Source organism: Chiloscyllium plagiosum, chromosome 9, assembly GCF_004010195.1.
Source record: "Chiloscyllium plagiosum isolate BGI_BamShark_2017 chromosome 9, ASM401019v2, whole genome shotgun sequence".
Lineage (NCBI taxonomy): Eukaryota > Metazoa > Chordata > Chondrichthyes > Orectolobiformes > Hemiscylliidae > Chiloscyllium > Chiloscyllium plagiosum.
Window position 1 is genome coordinate 45,327,092 of NC_057718.1, and position 23,254 is coordinate 45,350,345.

Genomic DNA, 23,254 nt, shown 5'->3' on the forward strand with positions numbered 1-23,254 from the left:
ATCATCTTGGAAGTGGAGTCAATTTTCTCAAGTAAAGGTGTAGCAAATTGGCACAGTATTTTTTTCTGAGTCTTGTGTAAAATGCCTGGTTTCATATCGGAAAGTATCCCACCTGTCTTGACTTGATTGACGACCTACCATATAAAGAAAATATTTTTCCTCTAAAGAATTTTGATGAAGAAATATATGATTAGAGAAAATAACCTTATGCATTGTTGTATTCCTTAAAAAAGATGTAAAATGTTCAGAGACAACATCCTCGACAGGGCCTCCGTGTCATATGCTGTAAAAGATTTGGTGCTGCAGAGAAATCAGCTACTTTGGTGGTTTTTAAACTATTACATGCAAAATATTTGCACACTTTCATTTCTCAATGAAAAGAAGGAAAATTGAAAGTGCAATTGTGGTGCTGCATAGAAGAGGGGGGAGGATAGAATTGTATTTTTAGAAGCCACTATTAATATACAAATGCCAAATTATTGTATTAATTCAATGTTATGGCAGGGAAAATGTCACTTTCCTCATGAGAGGAGAAAAGTATGAGGAAACATCACTTTGGAGGAGGGGATGACTTTTGGAGAATGTAATTGATGAGATGTGTCTGGAAACATAGGAAATTGAAGTACCTTCCACTTTGTTGAAACTTCAGAAACTATAGTTCCTCCAGGTGGTTAGATATCGGACCCGTTCTTTTTGTGGTATCATATGAATGAAAGTTGCACACAGCACAAATATCACTGAATGTTTACATTTGGTCTCACCGGTTGCTTTTCCAAATTGTCTGTTGCAGGATGACACATTACCTTTAGTTGCTGTTCTGTTTGTTTTGACTGAAGTGGAATGCTGGACTGTATCCAGAGCAGCATTCCATTAACAGAAGGTACAACAAGAACAGGCACGACACCTGAAACTGGATCGTTTTTCCCCCTAGGAGAGAGAAATTGTAAAACTGCTCATTGCAGAGACATACAGTAACAGGCATAAGTTAACTGCAACTAGCCATGGACCAAGTTGTGCTACTGGTGTTATTCGATTAGACTGTTACTTCCTGGCTAAATCTCTGCATACCGATTGGTGTTAACGTTTTTAAGGAGCCAGCTATGCTGTAGCTTTGAGGAGTTTCCTGTGGAATAACATAATTGCGTTGCTCAGGCAGTTGCTCGCAAGGTGAGAGGTTGCCAGTCCACACCCCTGAGAAGGTATTGAAATTGTTTGCTACAGAATCTCTGTATTGACATCAGTTTACTAGCATTGCGATCTGCCACAGCATGTGAGGTCCAAGTGCATGAACAGAATTGTTGATTTCTTTGGTGCGGCATGTATTTTACTTCTGATTTATGTTTTGCATACAAACAGAATTACTTTTGAAGTAACGACATAAATACTTTGTGCAACAGATCAGAATTAAAGCACTGTAATAAAAAGGCAGATTCCAAACAGAAGGAATCATGTAAATTGCAGCTGCATATACATGTATGTATATTCACTTTTTTGTTTTATTAAAAATCACAAAAGTGTAAGATCTTTGTCTACAGTGTTACTTCAACCTTTCTATTAGAAATATTTTACTTTCTATGGTTGTGGTATAAGTACAGAAATTACATGCACTATCGAGTACTAATTGGGAGATTACAATTTGATTTATGTATTTGTTTAGAGGAGTTATTGAAAATTATAACTGTCATGCAGACTATTTATTTTAATGCTCTGGATATTCTGCTTTGTATGATATAGTTGCCTGTACCACTGTAATAGAGCATTATGTGCACCAGCAGAGAGATTCTGAAAAATTGTAACACAGATGATTCAAGCCATTATTTACAAGACACAAATGTCTTGACATCCTCTGCATTGGTCTGGTCTGAATCTTGATGAAACAGTGTAACATTGATTTTCTGAGCTCTGCTCCTTGATATATTTAATGTCCAATTTTCTGAATTAACTTTGAAAATTAATTCTTCGGATGTTGCTGGCAAGGAAGAGGATAGAGCCAAAGGTGGCATTGTAGAATTAGTCGTAAATTTCAAACCAATTAAAGATGGTAAGTCTCTTTCCATAAAGGACCTTTATTAACTGGTTGGCTTTTTACTGTATTTCGATCTCCCTTTCTACATTTTGTTTTCACTGAATGCAAATTCTAATATTCCTATCATGGAATTTGAACATTCACTCGTTTTTCAGATTTTTAGGCTAGAGTTCTGGGTTATTAATGACTTTGATTGCTACTGCCACTTAGACCAAACTATAACTATGACCTGTCAGTTGGGTGACTTATGGTTCCAGGTTTGCTTTCGCTTAAACAAATATCTTTTTATTGAACTTTCCCAATTTATTTGACTGATTCAAAATAACAATGGCTTTCGACATTTTAAATGCTGGCTGAAATGCTTCTTACATCGGAATGTAGGAGCAGGCCATTCAGCCTGTTGGGCCAGCACCACCATTCAGTTAGATTGTGGTTGAACATTACTTGGATGGAATTGAAATTTTTGATAGCTATTTATTGCTTCTGTACATTCACCAATCTCTTGTTTCTTTAACAATATTGGCCACTAATTTAAAATATTTACCTTTTTGAAGAGTTAGGATGACCGTTTGAGACAGTTTCATCTGCTCTGAATCCAAAGACTGTCTGAAAAATTAGTTCAGAAAACATTTAGTTAATAGATCTTTGGATTGAGTTTTCAATATATTTCTCCAGTAAAACACAGCTTTATGTGAATTTCCAATCACCATTTGAGAACAATTACAACATAGATGCCTTTAGTTAGCACAATTGCCTGTCATTTGTGTTGCTTATATTGTATGCAGACGATGCATTCCTCTTAAGTTAGAAAACAAAATAAATAACAGATTTGTGGAAATTTAACTTGCCAAAAATGCATGATAAAAAGTGAAAGAATGTCTGTTCATATGATCAAAATCAGGATTGATAGACGTTGCTGCCTTATTGGGGTTCTCCATCAAACATTGACATAAATCTGCCAAGGTGCTTAACTACATAATGGTGCTTGGTGTGAAATGCAGTTTCTGATCAGGACTTGCACATGTGTAGGAAGGGGCAACAGTCTTTACAGCTGTTATTGATTAAATTCGTTATTTTTAAAGGTCAATATAGCCTCCAACTTGTGAGTTACTGGCTGCTGAAGAAAGCTCATCTTGTGTGAGACATTGAAAACTATAACCAAGTACTTCCTGCATAATTACATTGGTTTTCCCTGATGACTGCTATGTCAACTGCAATTTTTATAATTGGCTTCCTCCAGACGCAGGCAGGGATCCGTAATTACTTATGAAGTTTGGTCCTAAGATGTCATTTGGCCATCACAAAGTAGCACGAGTTCTGCCCAAGTCTCCAATCCGCTATTAAAACTGAGACTGTGGCGAGTGTGTAGGGCTTGTGCATCTGCTGAGATCTAGAGAGAAAAAAAATGGTGGTGCATTACCACTTGAAAATAGGCTCTTGAAATGAGTAGCTCGCCAACATTGCAGAATATAATTGGTGGGCAGCCCATTCCTGATAGAATTGCTTTGAAATCGCATCAGGCTTAGTCCAGTGGTTACAATGTTGAAGGATTTGTTTTGCATGCCCAATTTCTACTCAAACTTAACACTATCTTTTGTGAAATGCTGCACAAGATTCTATGCACGTCTCCAAATTGATCAGAAAGAATGTAGCCTAAATATTTTATTTTCTCTTTCTAATCTCCTTTAAAAAGTTTGACTGGTATCCTATCATTGTTTTTTTCCACATCCATGTTCTTTGGACAAGCCATCTGTTCTCCACCGAAATATTTTTAATAAGTGCGGATGCTTGTGCTGTTTGAGTACTCTGAATTGACAACACAATTTTATATAGTACATTGCAGAGTGCTTGGTTCCAAGTTTGAAATTCCTAGGTGTCTAATGTGCCAACGGCAATGGAAAAGAAAACCTGTTCTGGGTGTGTTAGAACCAAACCTTCATATTTGAATGAATTGTAGACAAACAAAAAAAAAATCTATGTCTTGATGGCAGTGGATTGAAAGCATTTTTAATTTGCTGTGCTGATAAAAATTCTGGAGCATCTCAGCAAAATGTACCTCAAATTTTAAGTGAAAGTATTTGTTGTGTCATGTTCTAACTAAATGTGATGGTTATATAATATGTACAGATGCTCATTAGAGCTCATGTTAGAACATAGTTACATCGTACATACTATGCAGTGAAAGATTCTGTTCACAAAAACCTTTCTGAAGAGGCTGCATTTTATAGTGTTCAGCTGGGGTAATAAGATTTTTTTTTTAAAGTGTGTGTGTGTATACAGGTATTTAATCTGAAGATGCTTCTCTGTTCAGAGGGAGTAAGGCAAAATATCCCTTGGATAGGTAATTACAATGCTAGTGAGTTAAGTATTAATACATTTTTCTAGACAATATTTGTAGGGGTTTTTGTGGAATACTTGAAGTAAGGGAGCTAGAGTTTTTCTTGTTGACAAATGCCTAAATTACAATCTGTCCTGTGAAAAATCTGCCTTTGAGTAATGTCAATGTGCTATGGAACTTAGTAGTTCATATATTCAGACTGTGTACCATTGTAACTACTTGTTCAACAATGAACATAATCTCAGCTCCAAAACTAAGTATTTCAGAGATCAAAGCCTTTGATTTAAATGTATTGGAGGAATGCATAGGTATAATGAACGATTCCACAGTTAAATTTATTCTCAACATTTTTACTGGTATATCACAGTTTTGCTACATAGGAGGAGACCATTCAGCCTATCAAGTCTGCGCCAACTCTTCAAATGAGATTCTCACTTAGTGCCATTGCTTACATTATTCTTCCTGTAATCTTCAAATTTCTTGAATGCATCAATTGAACATGCTTGGACAGTGCCATCCAGATACTCACACACAGTACCTCTTGCATTTTTCAACCATTACTTTAAATATGTACCCTCTGTTTCTTAATAATTTCATGAGTGGGAACATTCTTTCCCTAGTTACTGTGACTAAATTGCTCCTAAGTTTGAATACTTTAATCAGATCTCTGCTCTGTTCTCCTCAAAGAAGAGAAGATTATCTATCTTCATAACTGGCTCCAAAGATGAGAAGCTTCACTGTTGTAAACCTCTACTGCATGTTCCCTAACAGCTTCATATCCTTTTTGAAAATGCAATGCCTAGAACTGGATGCAGTACAACAGCTGAAGCTGATTTATTATCTTGTCAGTTCAGCTTAATTACCTTGTTATTGATTTTCTAACTTGAATTGGTTGTGTGTAAATCCTGTTCTTCAATTCCCCTGTAAAATGAATTTCTAAAGATATACTACTATTAGTCCAGGACTAGAAATTTACTACATTGTCTCTACTGAGATTTGACTGTGGATAAAACCAGTCATTTGTCTAAAGGGAGGAAAAATAATCAAAATATTTGCAATTGTAAAGGTTAGTTCACCCATTTACTTACCATTTTATTTGATGGTTGTTGGTTTTCATTTCCTACTGCTTAATGATGTATATCTAGCTGTGATCAGACGTTGTTTTGTGAAATAAAATGGAACATAATCACTGCAACAAATTTCATGCAATATGACATTGAAACATGCAACAGAAAACATGCTAAAATGTATTGATATGCCACTTAATATGTAATGTTTTCTGTATAAAGTAAATTTATATGGTTTTAGAATTGCAGTGGTAGTTTGCTATATTTGAATCGTACTAGTTTACGAAACATAATGCATAGTGCTGCCAACCTGGAGCACAAGATGGCCGTTATTTAAGCTAGCAAATCTAATTGCTGAAAGTAAACATAGCCTGAGGTTAGGTTAATCACTTGTTGCAAAAACAGAAATTGTTGGAGAAACTCGGCAGGTCTGGTAGCATCTGTGGAGAGAAAACAGAGTTATCATTGAGTCCAGTGAACCCCTTCTTCAGAACACTTCTGAAGAAGGGTCAGTGGACCTGAAATGTTCACTCTGCTTTCTCCACAAAGATGCTGCCAGACCTGCTGAGTTTCTCCAGGAATTACTGTTTATGTTTCTGATTTCCAGCATCCACAGATCTTTGTTTTTGTTGTTTAATTGATTGTTGTATGGTCAAATAATTTTGCAGATTGAAATTGAAGTTTCAGATTGCGCCTGATATTTTAAAGTTGTCTGTCACCTGTATGAAGTGTGCAAAGTCAAATTGGATGCCATGATGTACTCTAATTTCATTTTAATATATAATCAAACAAATGGCAATTTTGTATACAAAGTATCCAATCTAAAAGCCCTAGTTGTAGAATGCAAAGCACAGATTGTAAGATGAGTTTTTGTGTCATGCAGGACAACTATGATAAAAGAGTATAAGAATAGAACTTGATAATCATCTTGCATAGTACAGGGCACCCAGCCCAGTTCACCTTGTGAAATCCTCCACATTGTAAGTTTTAGACTACAATTTAGAATCAAATCCCATTTTTTATATATGTCTGGCTGGGACTAATTATTCAGGCAACAAAAGACAGTCTAATGAGGTAACTCAGGAATTGTTACTTAATTTCATAAAGTAACATTTAACAGAGCAGGACTCTTTGGGTGTACTGTGGTTCTTGCTTTCCAGTTTGGCTTAAGATGCAGGGTTGACACAACCTCTGGTCTGTTCCAATTCCTCTGGGCAGTTCTGCTTTTTAATTGGATAGCAAATTCAAACTAGGTGTGCACCTTTGCACTGGAAGTTACAGTTGCTAACTCTTTCCACACCACACCCGCAACATGATCAATGACTTTATTGCATTCTGAATGGCCTAGGTGAGACAAAACTCCTTTCTAATTAGGTTAGGAGTGCAGGATCAATCTGTAATGGTCCCTTTAAGATGATGTTGTCATCCCCCAACCTATCCTGATAGGTTCCCTTTTGAAGCTCCATTACTCAGGACCACATTTCTCATTTATAGTCAGTCTCTATTCTTTTATGATTGCTTGCTAAAGTAAAAGATATTTTATGATCTCTTTGCCCATTTGTTTCGGTTACTGAAGTATGTTGTCATGTCCTCATGATTGATACTCTGAAGTCATAGTCTCAGGGTTTGCTTAATTAGTGCAAGCCTTTCTTTAAATCAAATTTAAGAAGTCATTTGATTAGATTAGATTAGATTCCCCTACAGTGTGGAAACAGGCCCTTCGGCCCAACCAATCCACACCGACCCTCCGAAGAGTAACCCACCAAGACCCATTTCCCTCTGACTAATGCAGCTAACACTATGGGCAATTTAGCAGAGCCAATTCACCTGACCTGCGCATCTTTGGACTATGGGAGGAAACTGGAGCACCCGGAGGAACCCACGCAGACACGGGGAAAATGTGCAAACTCCACACAGTCACCTGAGGCTGGAATCGAACCTGGGACCCAGTGCTAATCACTGAGCCATTATGCCGCCCCAATTGTTAGGCAATTTTATTTTTGCTGTCTGGAATGGGTTACTTTTCTTTTTAAAACCAAGAACGTAGCAAAAAATGTTGTTTGTAGTCTTAATCCTATAAAACACAATTACAAAAGTCTACGAAGGACAAATGAAGACAAATTACGAAGTAGATACTACTTAGGTTCTACAAAGTATGTGTAAAGTAATGTTACATAATAAACAATGTATAAATGTTGAGGTAGTGAGATGCTATACATTTAGTCACTACATCGACTTAAGTAATAAAAGGATTACAATTACAAATTAAACTATTGTTACAAAGTTAACTCTAATACAAAGATTACAATCAGTTAACTGTAACCTCTTCTCTTCTAAAACATTGAATTTAAAACAAAGATAATGCACAATACAGCTGCTACTTACTTTTTCTTGCCTTATGGCAGTAATACCACTTCTAGCTCTCCTTTTATTGATTACCAAAAACTTGGTGTTTAGATTTAATGGGTTGAGCGCATATGAATGTGAAGCTCTCAGTGTAGCTCTCTGAAATGAAAATCGGCTAAAATAGGATCTCTTGGCATTTGCCCTGTACTTAACCCATGAGTGTGTTCCTTCTGTTCAAACTCTGTGTATTTCTTTGTCAAATTGAGCTAAGTTGAGCCACGTATTACAGTACTAACATCTCCAGGAACAAGTAAGCAAAATATAATAGGTTAATTGATGAGTGTACTTCAGTTGCATAGTTATAAGTAAAATAAACTAATCGTGAGAACCAATCCCACTAGTAGTCCTCCAACAATAATGATTGGACACGTGTGCCAATATTCGGAGAGCTGTCCCATGTAGTAATACTGTATCATACCTTTCAACTAATATCCTGGATTCTGCCAATTTTTGTCTGGAAATGTCTTGGCCGACCAGCAAGTTGGACCACAACAATTGGTGCCAGAATGGTTTACAACCAGGTGAGTATGGCTTCAGGAATCCTCTACGTTGACTGTAAACCCAATGAAGCCACATGGTATCAGAGCAAACATCAGTAAGGAAAGCTTCTGTTGTTAACCAACACATGCATGCACATCCAAAAACTGATTAATCATTACTCCTTCATATTGAATATAAATTTAAGGAATCACTGATGATGGGAGGGCACAGAATGTACTCTTGGTGGTGAATTTCATACACCATGAATGGCTCAAGATCAGTGCTGTTGACCTAGCCGGTTAAATCCTGTAAATCTGCTGAACTGGGTCTGCAGTAAATGTTGAGATAACCAACAGGAGGGAAAAATCTACATGATTTCATCTTCTGCAACCTGCCTGTCACAGCTGAACCATACAGGACAAGGCCAGTAGCAGTGACCACCATACTTTCCTTGATGAATTTCCATTTTTGCACTGAGATTGCATGCCATTATGTTCTATACAAAAAGAAAGAATAGGTTTTGAACAGATTTGTGGTTCAAAACTGTGAATCTGAGTTACTATGGACCATGAACAGTGGAATGATTGTTGAATTACAGTCTGTAACCACCTGGAGCAGCATGTCCATCACTTTACCATTCCCATCCATTTTCTTTTGAGTTATAAGTTATTTGTTGTAACATTTATATTTAGAAAAATACAGTGGTGTTTTTTTTATCATAATACAGTCCCATTTTGAGCTACAAAAGAATGAAAAGAAATTACATTAATAGAGTTCATCTTCTGTGCAAGGGATCTTCAAAACCAGCTCCAGGGCTTTTGCAAGGTGACCCGGGCCTCAAGGAATTCATGCTTCAGGACTACCAGAGTTAGGAGTCCCCGCACTCTGACTTATTCCATTACCAAAAATGAGTTGTAACTTGATGAACACAGAATCATGTGCATGCTAAACAGCTGTAGTGGATTGTTGTGGACTGAGCCAAGAAATCCCACAATTAATGGACCAGCTCCGAATTCTGCATTCCTGTCTGGTGCAGCCAGTCATGAGTGGTGATGAATAATTGAATAGTTGATGGAGGAGGTTTCATTAACATCCTTATCCTCAAAATTGGAAGTCAGTAAACACCTGACTACTGCATTTTCAGCTGTCTTCAGCCACAACTGCCAAATCAATGATGCATCTCTGCCATCTTCCAACTTCTCTTTCATCACAGATACCAGTCTTTATCCAATTCTATTTGCTGCACTTGATCTTAACAAACTGCTAAGCACACTTATTTTGAAAAGACTATCAGTCCTGACAGCAACCTAGCTGTAAGTGCTGGAGATTTGAATGCCAGAACCAGTTTCCATTTCCAGCTAAGCTGTTCCAGTACACTACAACACTGGCATCTAGACAGCAAAGTGGAAAATCACCAACTTCTATCCTAGCCACAAAAAAAAGGGCAAATCCAAAATGGCCAATTTCTGCCCCATCAGTCTACTCAGTCATCAAGAAGGCAGTGGAAGGTGTTATTGACACAGTTGTTTAGGACCAGGAACTTAGTGATAATTTGCTCATCATTGCTCATTTTGGATTCTGCCTAGACCACAGGATTGCAGACCTTGAAAATACTTTGGTCCAAACATTGAAAAAGGAGCTTAATTCCATAGATAAGTGAGATTGGAGTGTCTGCCCAGGATAAAGTGAGGACTGCAGATGCTGGAGTACCAGAGTTGAAAAATGTGGTGCTGGAAAAACACAGCAGGCCAGGCAGCATCCAAGGAGCAGGAGAATCGACGTTTCGGGCATAAGCCCTTCTTCAGGAAGCCCTTCTTCAATGGTACTACTATTGTTGAATTTCCACATCATCAACATCTGGAGTTCACTGTTGACTTGGAACTTGGCTGACTAGCCACATAAACAGAGTCATAGAGATGTACAGCATGGAAACAGACCCTTCGGTCCAACCCTCATCCCTGAAGAAGGGCTTATGCCCGAAACGTCGATTCTCCTGCTCCTCCGATGCTGCCTGGCCTGCTGTGTCTGCCCAGGATGTCAAGGCAATATTTGACCCCAATGGGGCAATGAGGAGACCTTGTAAAATTGAAGTCAATGAGAATCACCAAGGAAAATTTCTCAACTGGTTGGAATTATAGCCAATACAAAAACAATTCTGGTTGTTACAGGTCAATCATCTCAATCCCAGGACATCACGCTGAGGAACTTTATGCAGTTGGTGACCGAGATTCAATCAGCTTATTTTCTTCCATCAATGATTTCTCAGTCACAATTTCAGAGTGTTTGGTTCCATTTACAACTTCTCAGACACTGAAGCAGTCTGTACAGAAATGTAACACATTCTAGTTTGGGCTGGCAAGTGACCAATTACATTTGTATTGCAGAAATGCCTAGTCATGACCATTTTCATTGAGGGAATATAACCATTTCCCTTGATGTTCAATGGTATTACTATTGTTGAATTACCACATCAACATCTGGAGTTCACTGTTGACTTGGAACTTAGCTGACGAGCCACATAAACAAAGTCATAGAGATGTACAGCATGGAAACAGACCCTTCGGTCCAACCCGTCCATGCCGACCAGATATCCCAACCCAATCTAGTCCCACCTGCCAGCATCTGGCCCATATCCCTCCAAACCCTTCCTATTCATATACCCATCCAAATGCCTCTTAAATGCTGCAATTGTATCAGCCTCCACCACGTACCACCCTCTGCGTGAAAAAGTTTCCCCTTAGGTCACTTTTTTTTTATCTTTCCCCTCTCACCCTAAACCTATGCCCTCTAGTTCTGGACTCCCCTACCCCAGGGAAAAGACTCCGTCTATTTATCCTATCCAAGTCCCTCATAATTTTGTAAACCTCTATAAGGTCACTCCTCCGCTTCCGACGCTCCAGGGAAAACAGCCCCAGCCTGTTCAGCCTCTCCCTATAGCTCAAATCCTCCAACCCTGGCAACATCCTTGTAAATCTTTTCTGAATCCTTTCAAGTTTCACAACATCTTTCCAATAGGAAGAAGACCAGAATTGCACGCAATATTTCAACAGCGGTCTAACCAATGTCCTGTACAGCTGCAACATGACCTCCCAACTCCTGTACTCAGTATTCTGACCAATAAAGGAAAGCAAACCAAACGCTGCATTCACTATCCTATCTACCTGTGACTCTACTTTCAAGGAGCTATGACCCTGCACTCTAAGGTCTCTTTGTTCAGCAACACTCCCTAGGGCCTTCCTGACCTGCTGCGCTTTTCCAGCAACACATTTCCATTATGTGTATAAGCCCTGCTAAGATTTGCTTTCCCAAAATGGTCAGAGGCACTTAGTGTGCATGAATCTTGGAGAGGCACAAGTTGAGAAAGGACCTGATAGAGATTTATACGATTGAGAGACATGGTGTTGATAGGAAAGCATTTTTTCTATTAGTAGAGAGTTAATAATCAGAGGGTATGGATTTAGAGTAAGATGTAGAAGGCTTAGAGTTCAGAAATACTTTCACTGAGGGTGGTGAGAGGCTAGAACTCACTGCTTGAAAACGTGGTTGAATCAGAAACACTTTCAACATTTACGCAGCACTTAGATCTTCACTTGTGTTGCCATACCCTCCAGCACTATAGGCCAAAAACTGGAAAACGGGATTAGTGTGTTCAGATCTTTTGGTAACCAGCATGGACATGATGGGCCAAAGGGCCACCACCTGAGCTATCAAATCGGAGTTAATAATCTAATGCCATACCATTGTTGGCAATTGAAGATTTGCAGACAGAAAATAATTCCTGATAAATCATTTATTCAAGCTAGCTTACCCCAAATTCATTAAATACACAATAGTATTTTAAAAATCCTTTGATGGTATTGTAACATTTCTCAACATCTAACAGGACTTTATAATGGACTTCTTATAGCTTTATGATATGCAGTTAATATGATAGGTTACTAGAATGCATAAAGAATGTGGGTTAAGAATGGAACATGTTTACACAGGAATGTGCTTTATAACCCTAGTTAATGGATCGGTTTTGAATCATTTAAAATCTTGCCCTACTGTTAATATCAACATTAAACCAGTCTACTACCTTTTGGCTCTGACTACAACCAATACATCAGATCTAAGCTTAGCACCCCTGCCACCTCCGGTTGTGAGTGGTGGTAGACAATTTAAATAAATAACTAACAGAAGGAACAGACTTCACAAGTAGTCCCCATTCATCAGTGATGGAGGAACCCTGTGTCAGCTCAAAAGATGAGATGAGATTCAATTTATTTACATCCACCTTCAGCAAGTATGCTGAGTGGATGATCCATCTCCGTCTCCTCCTGAGGTCAATTGCCTCAGAGGCCAGTCTTTAATCAATTTGATGCATGCCATGTGACATCAAGGAAAAGCTGAGGGCACTAAATACTTGAAGGGTACATGTCTTGACAACATTCTGGCAATTGCGCTCAAAATGTGTATGGCAGACGTGCTTCTAGCCAAACTTTGTTTTTAACCTAAAGCCCAACACCTATCTGGGAATGTGGAAAATTGCCTGACTTGTCCACAAAAAGTGGGATAAATCCGACCTGACCAATCACTGTTCTGTCTCTCGATCATCTGCAAAGTGATAGAAGAATATGCCAACAGTGCAATCTAGCTGTACTTGCTCAGGAATAACCTGCTCATTGATGTTAATTTAGGTTCCAGCAGGGCCACTCAGCTCCTGGCCTCATTACAGTTTGGTCCAAGTCTTGACAATTTGAAAGCAAGACAATATTTGAGTGAGTTTGACATAGAGGAGCTCTAGAAAAACTGGAATCAATGGGAATTGAAGGGAAAATTCTCTTTTGGTTGGTCTCCTATCTGACCAAAGAAAGATAGTTATTGTTGAAGTTAGTTATCTCAGCTCTAGGGCAGCTCTGCAAGAATTCCACAGGGCAGTGTTCTCGGCCCAACTATCTTCAACTGCTTTATCAGTGACCTTCCCTCCATCATAAGGTCAGACTTTGGGATGTTCCCTGATAATTGTAGAATATACAGCATCATTCATGACTCCTTAGCTACTGAAGCAGTTATGTCCAATTGCAGCAAGATCTGAACAACATCCAGGCTTGGGGTGATTAAATGGCAAGTAGCTACATATTTTCCAGGTAATGGCCATCTCCAGAAAGAGAACCCAACAATTGTCCTTGGTTGCTAAATATTCCAGGATCGGCATCTTGAGGATTTCCATTGATCAGGAGAACTGAATTGAGCCAGCCATGTAAACAGTGGTTGTATGAGATGATGGCCTGTCCATCATCTGCAGAGTTCAAGTGTGCTGGAAAACTCTCAATGTACCTGGATGGATGTAGCTGTAAAAGCACTCCAGAAACTCAGCACTATTTATGACACAGCAACCTCACCCCCTATTTCCCCCCCCCCCCCCTCACCAAACTGATTGGCATCCCATCCAACATGATTGGCATCATCGACACAGTGGCAGCAGTGTGTGCAAGCAAAAGGTTGCAGAGCAGTAACTCATCAAGACAAATTTGTCAGCACCTTCCAATTCTGTCAGCTCCGACCTAGAAGGGCAACAGATAAATGACAACAGTGCCACCTATGAGTTCACTTCCAAGCCTCCTACTGCCTTGACTTGGAACTTTATTGCTGTTTCTTCACTGTTGTTGGGTCAAAATCCTGGAACTGCCTTCTTAATAGCACTTTATGTATCTCTACACTGTAAGGATGGCAGTGGTTTAAGAAGCTGACTGTCCATCTGTCTCTGTCTGTCTCTGTCTCTCTCTGTGTCTCTTGAGCAGTTAGAAATGAGCAACAGCTGCTGGCTTAGCTGGTGAAACCAAGTTCTTTTGAACAATAAAAAGCTATCTTGTCTTATTGAGACATCACTACAATATTAGTGAATATTCTTCCCCCTCAAAAGCTGACCTCCAGTGACTTTCCCTGATTGCTGTTGCCAATTTATACTGCCCTGCGATTGATTTGGGGTGAGACAAACATCTTCGAGTGCTGAAGTGCCCTGATAATTCTCCAAACTGACTGTTAAGTGCATTAAATTCTACACCTGATTCAAAAAGTGCTCAAGAAATGAATTCTCCGGAATTGATTACCTTTTCTGAAAGCAACCTGTACTTGTTCGTAAACTATCTTATGGCACACGTATGTATTGAGTTTATATGTTCATTATGAAAGAAAGATCTATTTTCATTGCAAGAATTGGATTTCCCTGTATTAAGATGAGTCTTGTAGATGTTTCAATATTCTTTGTTTCTAGCTTTAACATTATGTTCAAAACTGCCCTTTCAAACATGATTCTAACCTTATCCCAATCTTGTTGTTCACAGGAAGTCTGAAATATTTAAATGTCACCAGGAAAGGGGTAGCTGTTTTCACCCTCAGCAGGACAGGAGCTGTGAGACAACAGGCAAACAGTTTGAAGGATTCCATTCTGGGAGAGGCAGTTTTGGAGGCTAGTGAGCCATGCCTTTCAGGCTGAAATTGAGGAGGACCAGACGGTACAATGTTCTGAGCAAGAACTGCTTTGTGACACGCATACAGCTGCTGGATAGCAGTGTCATTGAATGCACGTTCTCCATGGAGAGTACTGGACAGGAATGCTTGGAGGCAGTGTCTCAACGGTTGGAGTTGCGTGAGGTAGGTGAATTTAATGTGTGAATCATGTAATAATAAAACATAACTTTGTAATTCGTAAATAAAGGAACTCCTTGGAATTATACACCAGGCTTTTTCAGAACTTGATAAAATGTGAATGATGTGTCTGTCAGATGTAATGAATCATCATGTATGTCAATTCTATTTTGCATGATGGTAATACAGTAATTTCTCAACATCAACACATTTGTAAGGGAAGTTTTTGCTTCTAAGGAGGAGAAATTTGAGTGAAGGTGTTGGGAGAGGAACTGCAAGCATAGAAGTAAAATATTAATTAGAAGTCTTGGTATTTGTATGCACCCAACTGTTTTTTTTTACTCATTCATTCTTCCAGTAAATATATTTCATATAATCATTGAATCCCCACAGTGCAGATAGAGGCTATTTGGCCCATTAGGTCTGCACTGACCCTCCAAAGAGCATCCCACTCAGACTCCCAACCTGTCTCCATAACCCCACACTTACTATGGCACTTAGCCTGCACAACCCTGCATAGTACAGGGCAATTTAGCATGTCCAATCCAGCTAACTGCACATTTCTGGACTCTGTTTACTTTGATTTGTTTTATTATGGAATTATGTTTGACTTTTCAAATTTGTGCTGGATGCTAATTTACTACTATCCTGGATAACAATTATTGATATTTTTAGTCAACCTGTTTAAGCATGTTGTAACATGTCTCCTGGAACAGTGGGACTTGAAAGCCAGACCTTTTGATCCAGCGCAAGGGAATTACCACTGCACCACAGGAGCGCTTGTTAAATAAGCATTCTATTTCTGGTTATTCTTAATCAACCTGTTCAGGCATCTGTCTAAGGCAGGTGGAACTTGTACCTGGATCTTTTGGCCCATGATTAAAGTTTTGTCTGTAAGTCTCAGGCCAACTATATGCATTGAGAGTAGTCTTTTGTTTGCCATCCATAATCTGTGTCGCAGCCTCCTTGGAAAACAAAGCACAAACTTCTGTTCTCCCTACTTTTCATGACCAGCTCCAGTTAACTTTTGGCCACCTCATCTGTTTAACTTGGCAAAACAAGGTGAAAAATCATTTAAAGTCCCTTTTTTGTCAGACTTTTAGAGGTCTTGCACAAATTGATACAGTTTCCTGCTACGTTTTGGGTTGCCCTTACATTCTGCCCCATTAGGGAATGTTCTTGAGCTTAAGACATTCAGCTTTTTCTTTTTGAGCTTTCTAAGCAGGTATTCCCTTTCTCTTTCCTGCCTCGCTTCTTCGTTTTCCTTTCTCTTCCTTTCATAATTCCAATTTCAGCCTTTTAAGCACTTTCCTTTTTCTTTCCCCCATTCATTTCTCTTAAATTCTCTACTTTTTCCATATTTAAGGTTTTTAAATTTATTTTTTCATTTTTTAATTCAAGCTCCTTCATCAGCAACTGAATTCTGTCTAATTTGATTCAATTTTCCTGTAGGCAAAAGTGAGGCCTGCAGATGCTGGAAATTAGAGTCAAGATGAGAGTGGTGCTGGAAATGTACAGCAGGTCAGGCAGCATCCTGATGAAGGGCTCCTGCCTGATACGTCGATTTTCCTGCTCCTCGGATGCTGCCTGACCTGCTGTACATTTCCAGCACCACTCTAATCTTGACTCAATTTTCTTGTCCCTAGCCAATTTCAAATGCTATGTAAATATTCCAGTGTCTGCTTTCTTTACCTCTTTTTAAAATTCAAACTTCAACTAGTCTGCTAATGCTAATAGCTTAGCTTTGGTTACTTTTCATAAATCACTCCAGGATAGGTCTTCCATTCTCACAGAATCACAAAGTGTTTTACTTTCGAAGGAGGTTATTCAGCTTCTGTTTCTGCACTCTCCAGAGGAACACCATCACTTACTAACTTTTTTTGTTTTTTTCATACTCTTACACAGTGATTATTTAATGTGACCTAACCAAAGTGCTGTACAGTTCTCACATAACCTCCCTGTTTTTGTAAATTGTACAGCATGGACAAGGCCCCGCAAGGTTCTTCCGTTTCTCTGAGCTTTCCAGTGCCCTGCCATCCATTTGACTATTCCCTGTTCCTTCTTCCAAAATGCATCACCTTATGCTTCAATGCTATGTGTCAGTTATCTGTTCATCTGACTTCAGATCAATCTGCCCCCATGCTTGTGTAACCTAAGGCCACTTGCTCACTTTCAACCACCCAGCTAACTGTTGTGTCATCTACAAACTTGACACCTCTCTTTGCTTAATCCCCAACCCCATTAGTTTCTTCTATTTCATTTACACATATCACAATTAGAAATACTGTACACTGGACTCCTATCACACAAATAGCCTTCTATTAGCACACTCCATGTTCTACCACAAAAAGCCAATTTGGATCCAACTTGCTAAGTACACCAGATGTTATATGTTTTTACTTTCTTTTTCAGTCTCCTCTGTGGGGCCTTGTCAAAGGCTAATCTGAAATCCACATAAAATACTTCAACTTCATTTCTCTTATCTGCACACCTGCTCACCTCCCATTCAATTAAACATGTTCGGTGTGATCTCCCCCTGACAAAGCCATGCTTAGTTATCCCTGATCAAACCTTGCCTCTCCAAGTGGACATTAATTCTTTCCTTCAGTTTCCTTCACTAGTTTACCTACCAATGATGTGAGACACACGAGTCTGTAATTCCTGGTTAATCTCTACCGCCTGTTTTGAAAAGTGGAACCATCTTAGCTAACCACTAGTGCAATGGCACCTCCTCTGTGGTAAGAGAGTAATTAAAAATTATTAAACATGAGGCCTTCATAACAGTTGGTGTGCCTATCAGGAAGCTGATTTAAATGGTTTAAAACTAGCTATGAAAATCATGAGGTGAATCTATGGATTCAACCCTTGGTTGATATGAACATTAAACAGAGGACCCTGTGGTGGATATTTGATGCAATGGTTAAAAGCAGAGTGATGAGTGGGCATAATGCAGAGGTGGATTGTGGTAGCAATAGGTTGAGGATAGTGGTGTGGTTGTCTCCACCAGTGGTGATCATGTTTTTAGTTACCGAGAGTTTAAACTTGGAACTTTCTGACTCTCTATCTTTGTTATCTACTTTCTTTAAAACCTACCCCTTTAATTAAGCTTTTTGACTGTGTGAAATTTTGATTTATAAAGCATCTGAGAGGTGCCTAACAATTAAAGGTGCTTTATTTTTACAAGTGTCCATGTTGAAGACAGATGAAAGGTCAGGAAGAGTCAGTGAGCCATGCCTCTTGGGCATGTGCTGTGACTGACGATTGCAGTTTTAAGGCAAAAGTGAGGACTGCAGATACTGGAGATCAGAGTCGAGATTAGAGTGGTGCTGGAAAAGCTCAGCAGGTCAGGCGGCATCTGAGAAGCAGGAAAATCGACGTTTTGGACAGCAACGTTTTCTGATGAAGGGCTTTTACCTGAAACGTTGATTTTCTTGCTCCTCAGATGTTGTCTGACCTGCTGTGCTTTTCTAGCACCACTCTAATCTTGACTGATTGCAGTTTTAATGTGTGAGGTAGGCTGAAAAATTGATGAAATGTTGATGATAGATGCAAGTATTTTTCCAAATTAAAATACAAATTTTCAATACTAAATCAGCTGTGTTTACAGATTGTGAGTAGGGTTTTTCCCATGCCTCACTGCTTATGTCAGTGTACACTTTTTGATTTGTGCTGTCTCTTCAACAAATAAGATTTTCTGATTGTGACATGGTCGCATTTTCTAATTTTAATAATCCTTTTGAATAGTTTTTAAAACATGTTTTATTTAAAGTTTTTCCCTCCGATCAGGAGAGTTTACTTTCAATAACCAGCAATTGAAACTATTTGTGCATTTATAACCATTAAAGTACATGGTCAAAGAGTGTAGTGCTAGAAAAGGCTCCGATGAGCAGGAGAATTGACGTTTCAAGCATAAGCTCTTTATCAGCATTCCTGATGATGGGCTTATGCTTGAAGCGTTGATTCTCCTGCTCATCAGATGCTGCCTGATCGGCTGTGCTTTTCCAGCACCACACTCTCGACTCTGATCTCCAGCATCTGCAGTCCTCACTTCCTCCTTAAAACTCATGGTGTCAGCATCCTGGTAATGGATCTGCTAATGTCTTCTCCGTAAAAACTGTTGACAAACATCATGTTGTGATATTTTACAAATGGTGGTGGCTTGAGAATGATTGATTGATTATGATTTCCTTTTTTTCAACCTACCGTTGACCTTTCTTTAGACATCATGCTATTGGGTGCTCATAGACATTAAATCTCTCCCGAAAAGAGATTTTATGTAGTTGGCCTATTTAGATTGAATGTATCAAATGGAATGTTCCTAACAATAGCATCAGAATTTGAATTTGCAGTTATGCAAGATATATTAATATAGTAAAGCTGATTTTTGTCATTGCATATCTTGAACATAGTTATTATTGTAGTTTGTGGAAACATGATCTACCGAAATAAGCACATTTTTAGATACTTTACTCAAGAACAAAATTTTGTTTGAAAGTTAATTTCTTGTGGTTATAAACACATAGACAATATAAATGGTGACTATATGTTCCTATAACTCAAATTTGCCAGAGGTAAGCTGATACTGCTAATTATTCATCACAGTTACACTTGGCCATAAACTGTCCATAGGCTTAATTTTTAACTAGAATTCTTTGATTATAAAGCTGTTTTAACACAGTACCCTCTACAGGAGATTTGATGTCAGTGCAAACAATCTACTGAACCAATCAGATTAATGAATCCTTGCAGAGGCAGACCCTCAAAACTGGGAAATGTAAACTAAAATAGTTAACTCATTGCCAGGTTATGTGCAGAAAGTCAAAGGAAGAGATCGAAAAGAATGATGGGAGAGAAATAAAATATGCAAAGACTTGAAGCTTATTTCAACTCATTTATACAATTTTCTATCAATAATTAAAATGTGAAGGAATGAGACTCCGATAATTTTCCATCCAGAGAGTTTGCTTGTCAGAAATTCAGACTCCATTGTACTGCTAATATTTATTCATTCCAATGAATAACTCCCAACTTTTTCTGGTGAGTTCAGTTGTAAAGTTTTGCAACTTCACACTGTTTCAGTGCCAAGTCTCTCTGCGAGTTAAAAGTGTAAAAACGTGTGTGGAGAAGCAGGCTAACTCAAGACAGTGACTTCCTGATATCTGCATTTAATAATGCTTAGATAAATGAAGGAAGTTCCTGTCCAATTTATACTTTAATGAGTGCTAATAGTCTCACTGATATGTTTACCATGAAACCTGGACCATTGCTGTTTCCTTTCAAATTTTTATTTCAGTGAATGGAATCTACTTTTTTTTTTCTTATAGCTGATACAGATAAAGTAAACTTATATATAATCTTTTGTCTGACGACATCCTTCGGGAAAATGTTTTTGCTTTGGCTTTTTTTTAGAAGAGGTCATTAATATTTTTATCAACTGCAGTCACAGCACGCCCAGTGGATTCCTCAATATGTCCAGCGTTAACCGATTTATTGAGTAAGTAAACACAGTGTGGGGCTTGTTCATTATTGGAAATGCCCAAATTTAATCTTTTGTTGTGCTGAGTAACCTGACAACTGCCTGGTTGGAGTACATTTTGATCCAGTGTCATCTGTCAAGGAAAGAAATAATGCTTTGAGGTTGCCACTCTGGATCACTAGTGAATGGCATGTGCTGGGAAGTGCAGGCATAGTTATCAGGGTTGATTATGCTGTGATGCCCTTGGAGACAGACAGGTTCCAGCTACTCAACTAGCTATTAGGTGTAGTAGTGGGTAGGTGGTGGTCTGAAGGGTGGGCTCTCTGGGATCTTTTGAATTCTGTCCAGATGGGAGGAAGCAACTGGAGTTTTTCAAGAATAGGACGTGGATCTCCTGCTCAATGCAAAGAATGAACTTGCATCAGTTTTTGTGATTTATTATGACCTCAAGACATCACAGGGCATTCCGTGTATATAAAATTACTCTATAACGTATTAGTCTGTATAGGCAAATGCAACAGTCAGTTTGCATGCACCACAAACAGTAAAGGAATGAGTGATGATTGAATTAAGACCAAGAAAGTAAATTGAGTTTGCTAGCCAGGACACAGGGAAGTATTCCAACTCTTTTGTTTAGATTGTGTTATTGGGTGTTTTTACATCTGACTGATCAGGCAGGAAGGATTTTGGTTTAATATGTGTTCTGAAAGATAAGAATCCAGACATTGCAGCATTTCTGCATTAATAGACTGATGTGTTCATTCGACCGTTTGTTTAAATTCATGAATCCTTGATCATTTGAGTCATGGAGAAAATACCACTCTAGCACAGTTTCTAGAGAAGCAGGGCAGCTTAACAGCAGCTTCCTCAGTTCTGTGCTTAACTGTGATTTCTGTGGTTTCTGGAATTTGCTGTTCAACCTCACCTTAAGCTAGCATGGACACATTGAAATCAGTATTTTTGTGAAAAAAGCACTTCTTTCAACTATGTACTTTCTTCCCATGCCAACCTATCCCCACTATCCATTCCACACCTGTCTAGCTGGAGGTCAATGATCAACACTTGGGAGTAGCATGGGACATAGTGCAGTAACTGAGGGGAAGTAGCCTTGAGGCCAGAAGTCAGTAACCTGAGCCCAATGAGCAGCCAGTGCCCAAGTCCACAGAGTAGTAAGGGTCAGTACCAAAGCACAGGAAATAACAAGCAATGAAAACCAGTAATTAGGACTAGAGAGTGACAAACGGTGATGACCAATACATGAGCTGAGGTTGCAATGAGAGACAAGTGCCAATATCTGCGCTAAGAGAACAACGAGAGGGCCAGTAACTTTGACTAGAGTGTGTCAAGAGCTAGAGCCCAACCAGTTCTGTGCTACGGTGTCAAACTATCTAAAAACCTATGCAGTGCAGAGTGCCAAGTATAATTCCTGTCCCGTTGTGGTATTTATAAATGTGGTTTTTTTCTCTTTTTCTCCAGCACTACAGTTGTGCAGTACACTCCCCAGTCTCTCAACCCTTGCCAATACAAGCACTTGGAAAGCCCATAGGATTTCAGCCACGGTTGTTGCTATGATCATTCTGTGGTTAACGAACAGCAGCCAGGATTCAAATAGGTTTAGTGTCTGAATACTTTACTTTTCTCTCATACGGCAATGCCAGAATGCATTGTCATTGCACAGTACTCGATGCAGCAATGGAGCAGAATACTAAAAGAAAATCAAACTGGCCGATACCCTTTCAGGATGGAATTTCCTGTGGGGAAGTATTCGGGAAACCACACCTGGAATTATTTATTTTGTCAACTCAATTTGGCTGCCAATTCTATTAGACACACCTGAAAGGAATATTCAGCGTAAACAATTATGTGAGCCTTCACCAAATAAAAAATACTTCAGGCAATTGATGGGAGTCAGATGATAATCATGAAACCATCTTGTTGTTCATAACTTTACAGTTTGAACTATATAATGAAATTAACGTTTAGACATTACAACCATGTATTTTAGTCAATTTAACAATGCAGACTTTGAATTTACTTGACTAACTTTAGTTAGATTCACTCAGCTTTTGCAATGGTTGATAGTGGTGACCAGGCACTCCATACAGTCAACACACCATGGTATCCTTATAAGAGATTAGGATTAGAAGATATTCAGCTATAAACTCTCAGTAATTCACTCAGTGATTGCCAAGAGATACCATTTGTATCATGTAATTTCATCTATGTCAAGTACTATTTTCAGCCTGTAAACATTCTCGAGTTGCTCTACGCATTCCCAAAGGAGCTGCTGAAAGTTTTCTTCACCAATTGCTTATTTGTTGAAAAAACACTCATTCTTGCCTTGAGGCAGTTAAATGTTTAACTGAGTAAGCTATCCAGTGTCAGAGTAATGGTCTTTTTTGCAATGATTAAATTGTAGTAATCATTCTGTTTAGCTGTTATTTCCCTTTTCTAATTCCATCTTGTGGCATTTGAGGTATTTGCTCCAGGCCTGTTTTCTTCAGGCAGGGGAGAAAGTGATCAGATTAGACCTCATTGTGATTGTGCATACAGCTCTGTTATGGATATTATTAACTGGGTGAATCTATTGTAGAAATTGATAAATCCTCCTCTAAGAAGTGACAAAGTGCACAGAATTCTCTTTACTGTGAAATTGTTGGCTTGGTCACTTGAAGAATCATAAGTTAAGGCGCCTGGGCTATGAGGTTACTTAACCTTGCTTCAACAATTAAGTTATTAGTGATTTTTTTTCTGTTAGTTAACATGTGTATCAAGGAGAAAGTGAGGACTGCAGATGCTGGAGATCAGAGCTGAAAATGTGTTGCTGGAAA

At 38.8% G+C, this 23,254-nt stretch overlaps 1 protein-coding gene across 9 annotated transcripts in view; it reads left to right on the forward strand.

Moving 5' to 3' along the window:
* The window catches only part of LOC122552829 (tyrosine-protein phosphatase non-receptor type 14-like), a 255,939-nt gene that overhangs the window by 79,814 nt on the left and 152,871 nt on the right, over positions 1-23,254 (forward strand). For all 9 annotated transcript variants that reach the window (XM_043695826.1, XM_043695822.1, XM_043695825.1 and 6 more), the window contains one exon: positions 14,644-14,953. In XM_043695826.1, coding sequence (XP_043551761.1) covers positions 14,780-14,953 — 174 coding nt within the window. In that variant the 5' untranslated portion in view covers positions 14,644-14,779. The remainder of the gene's footprint in view (positions 1-14,643; positions 14,954-23,254) is intronic.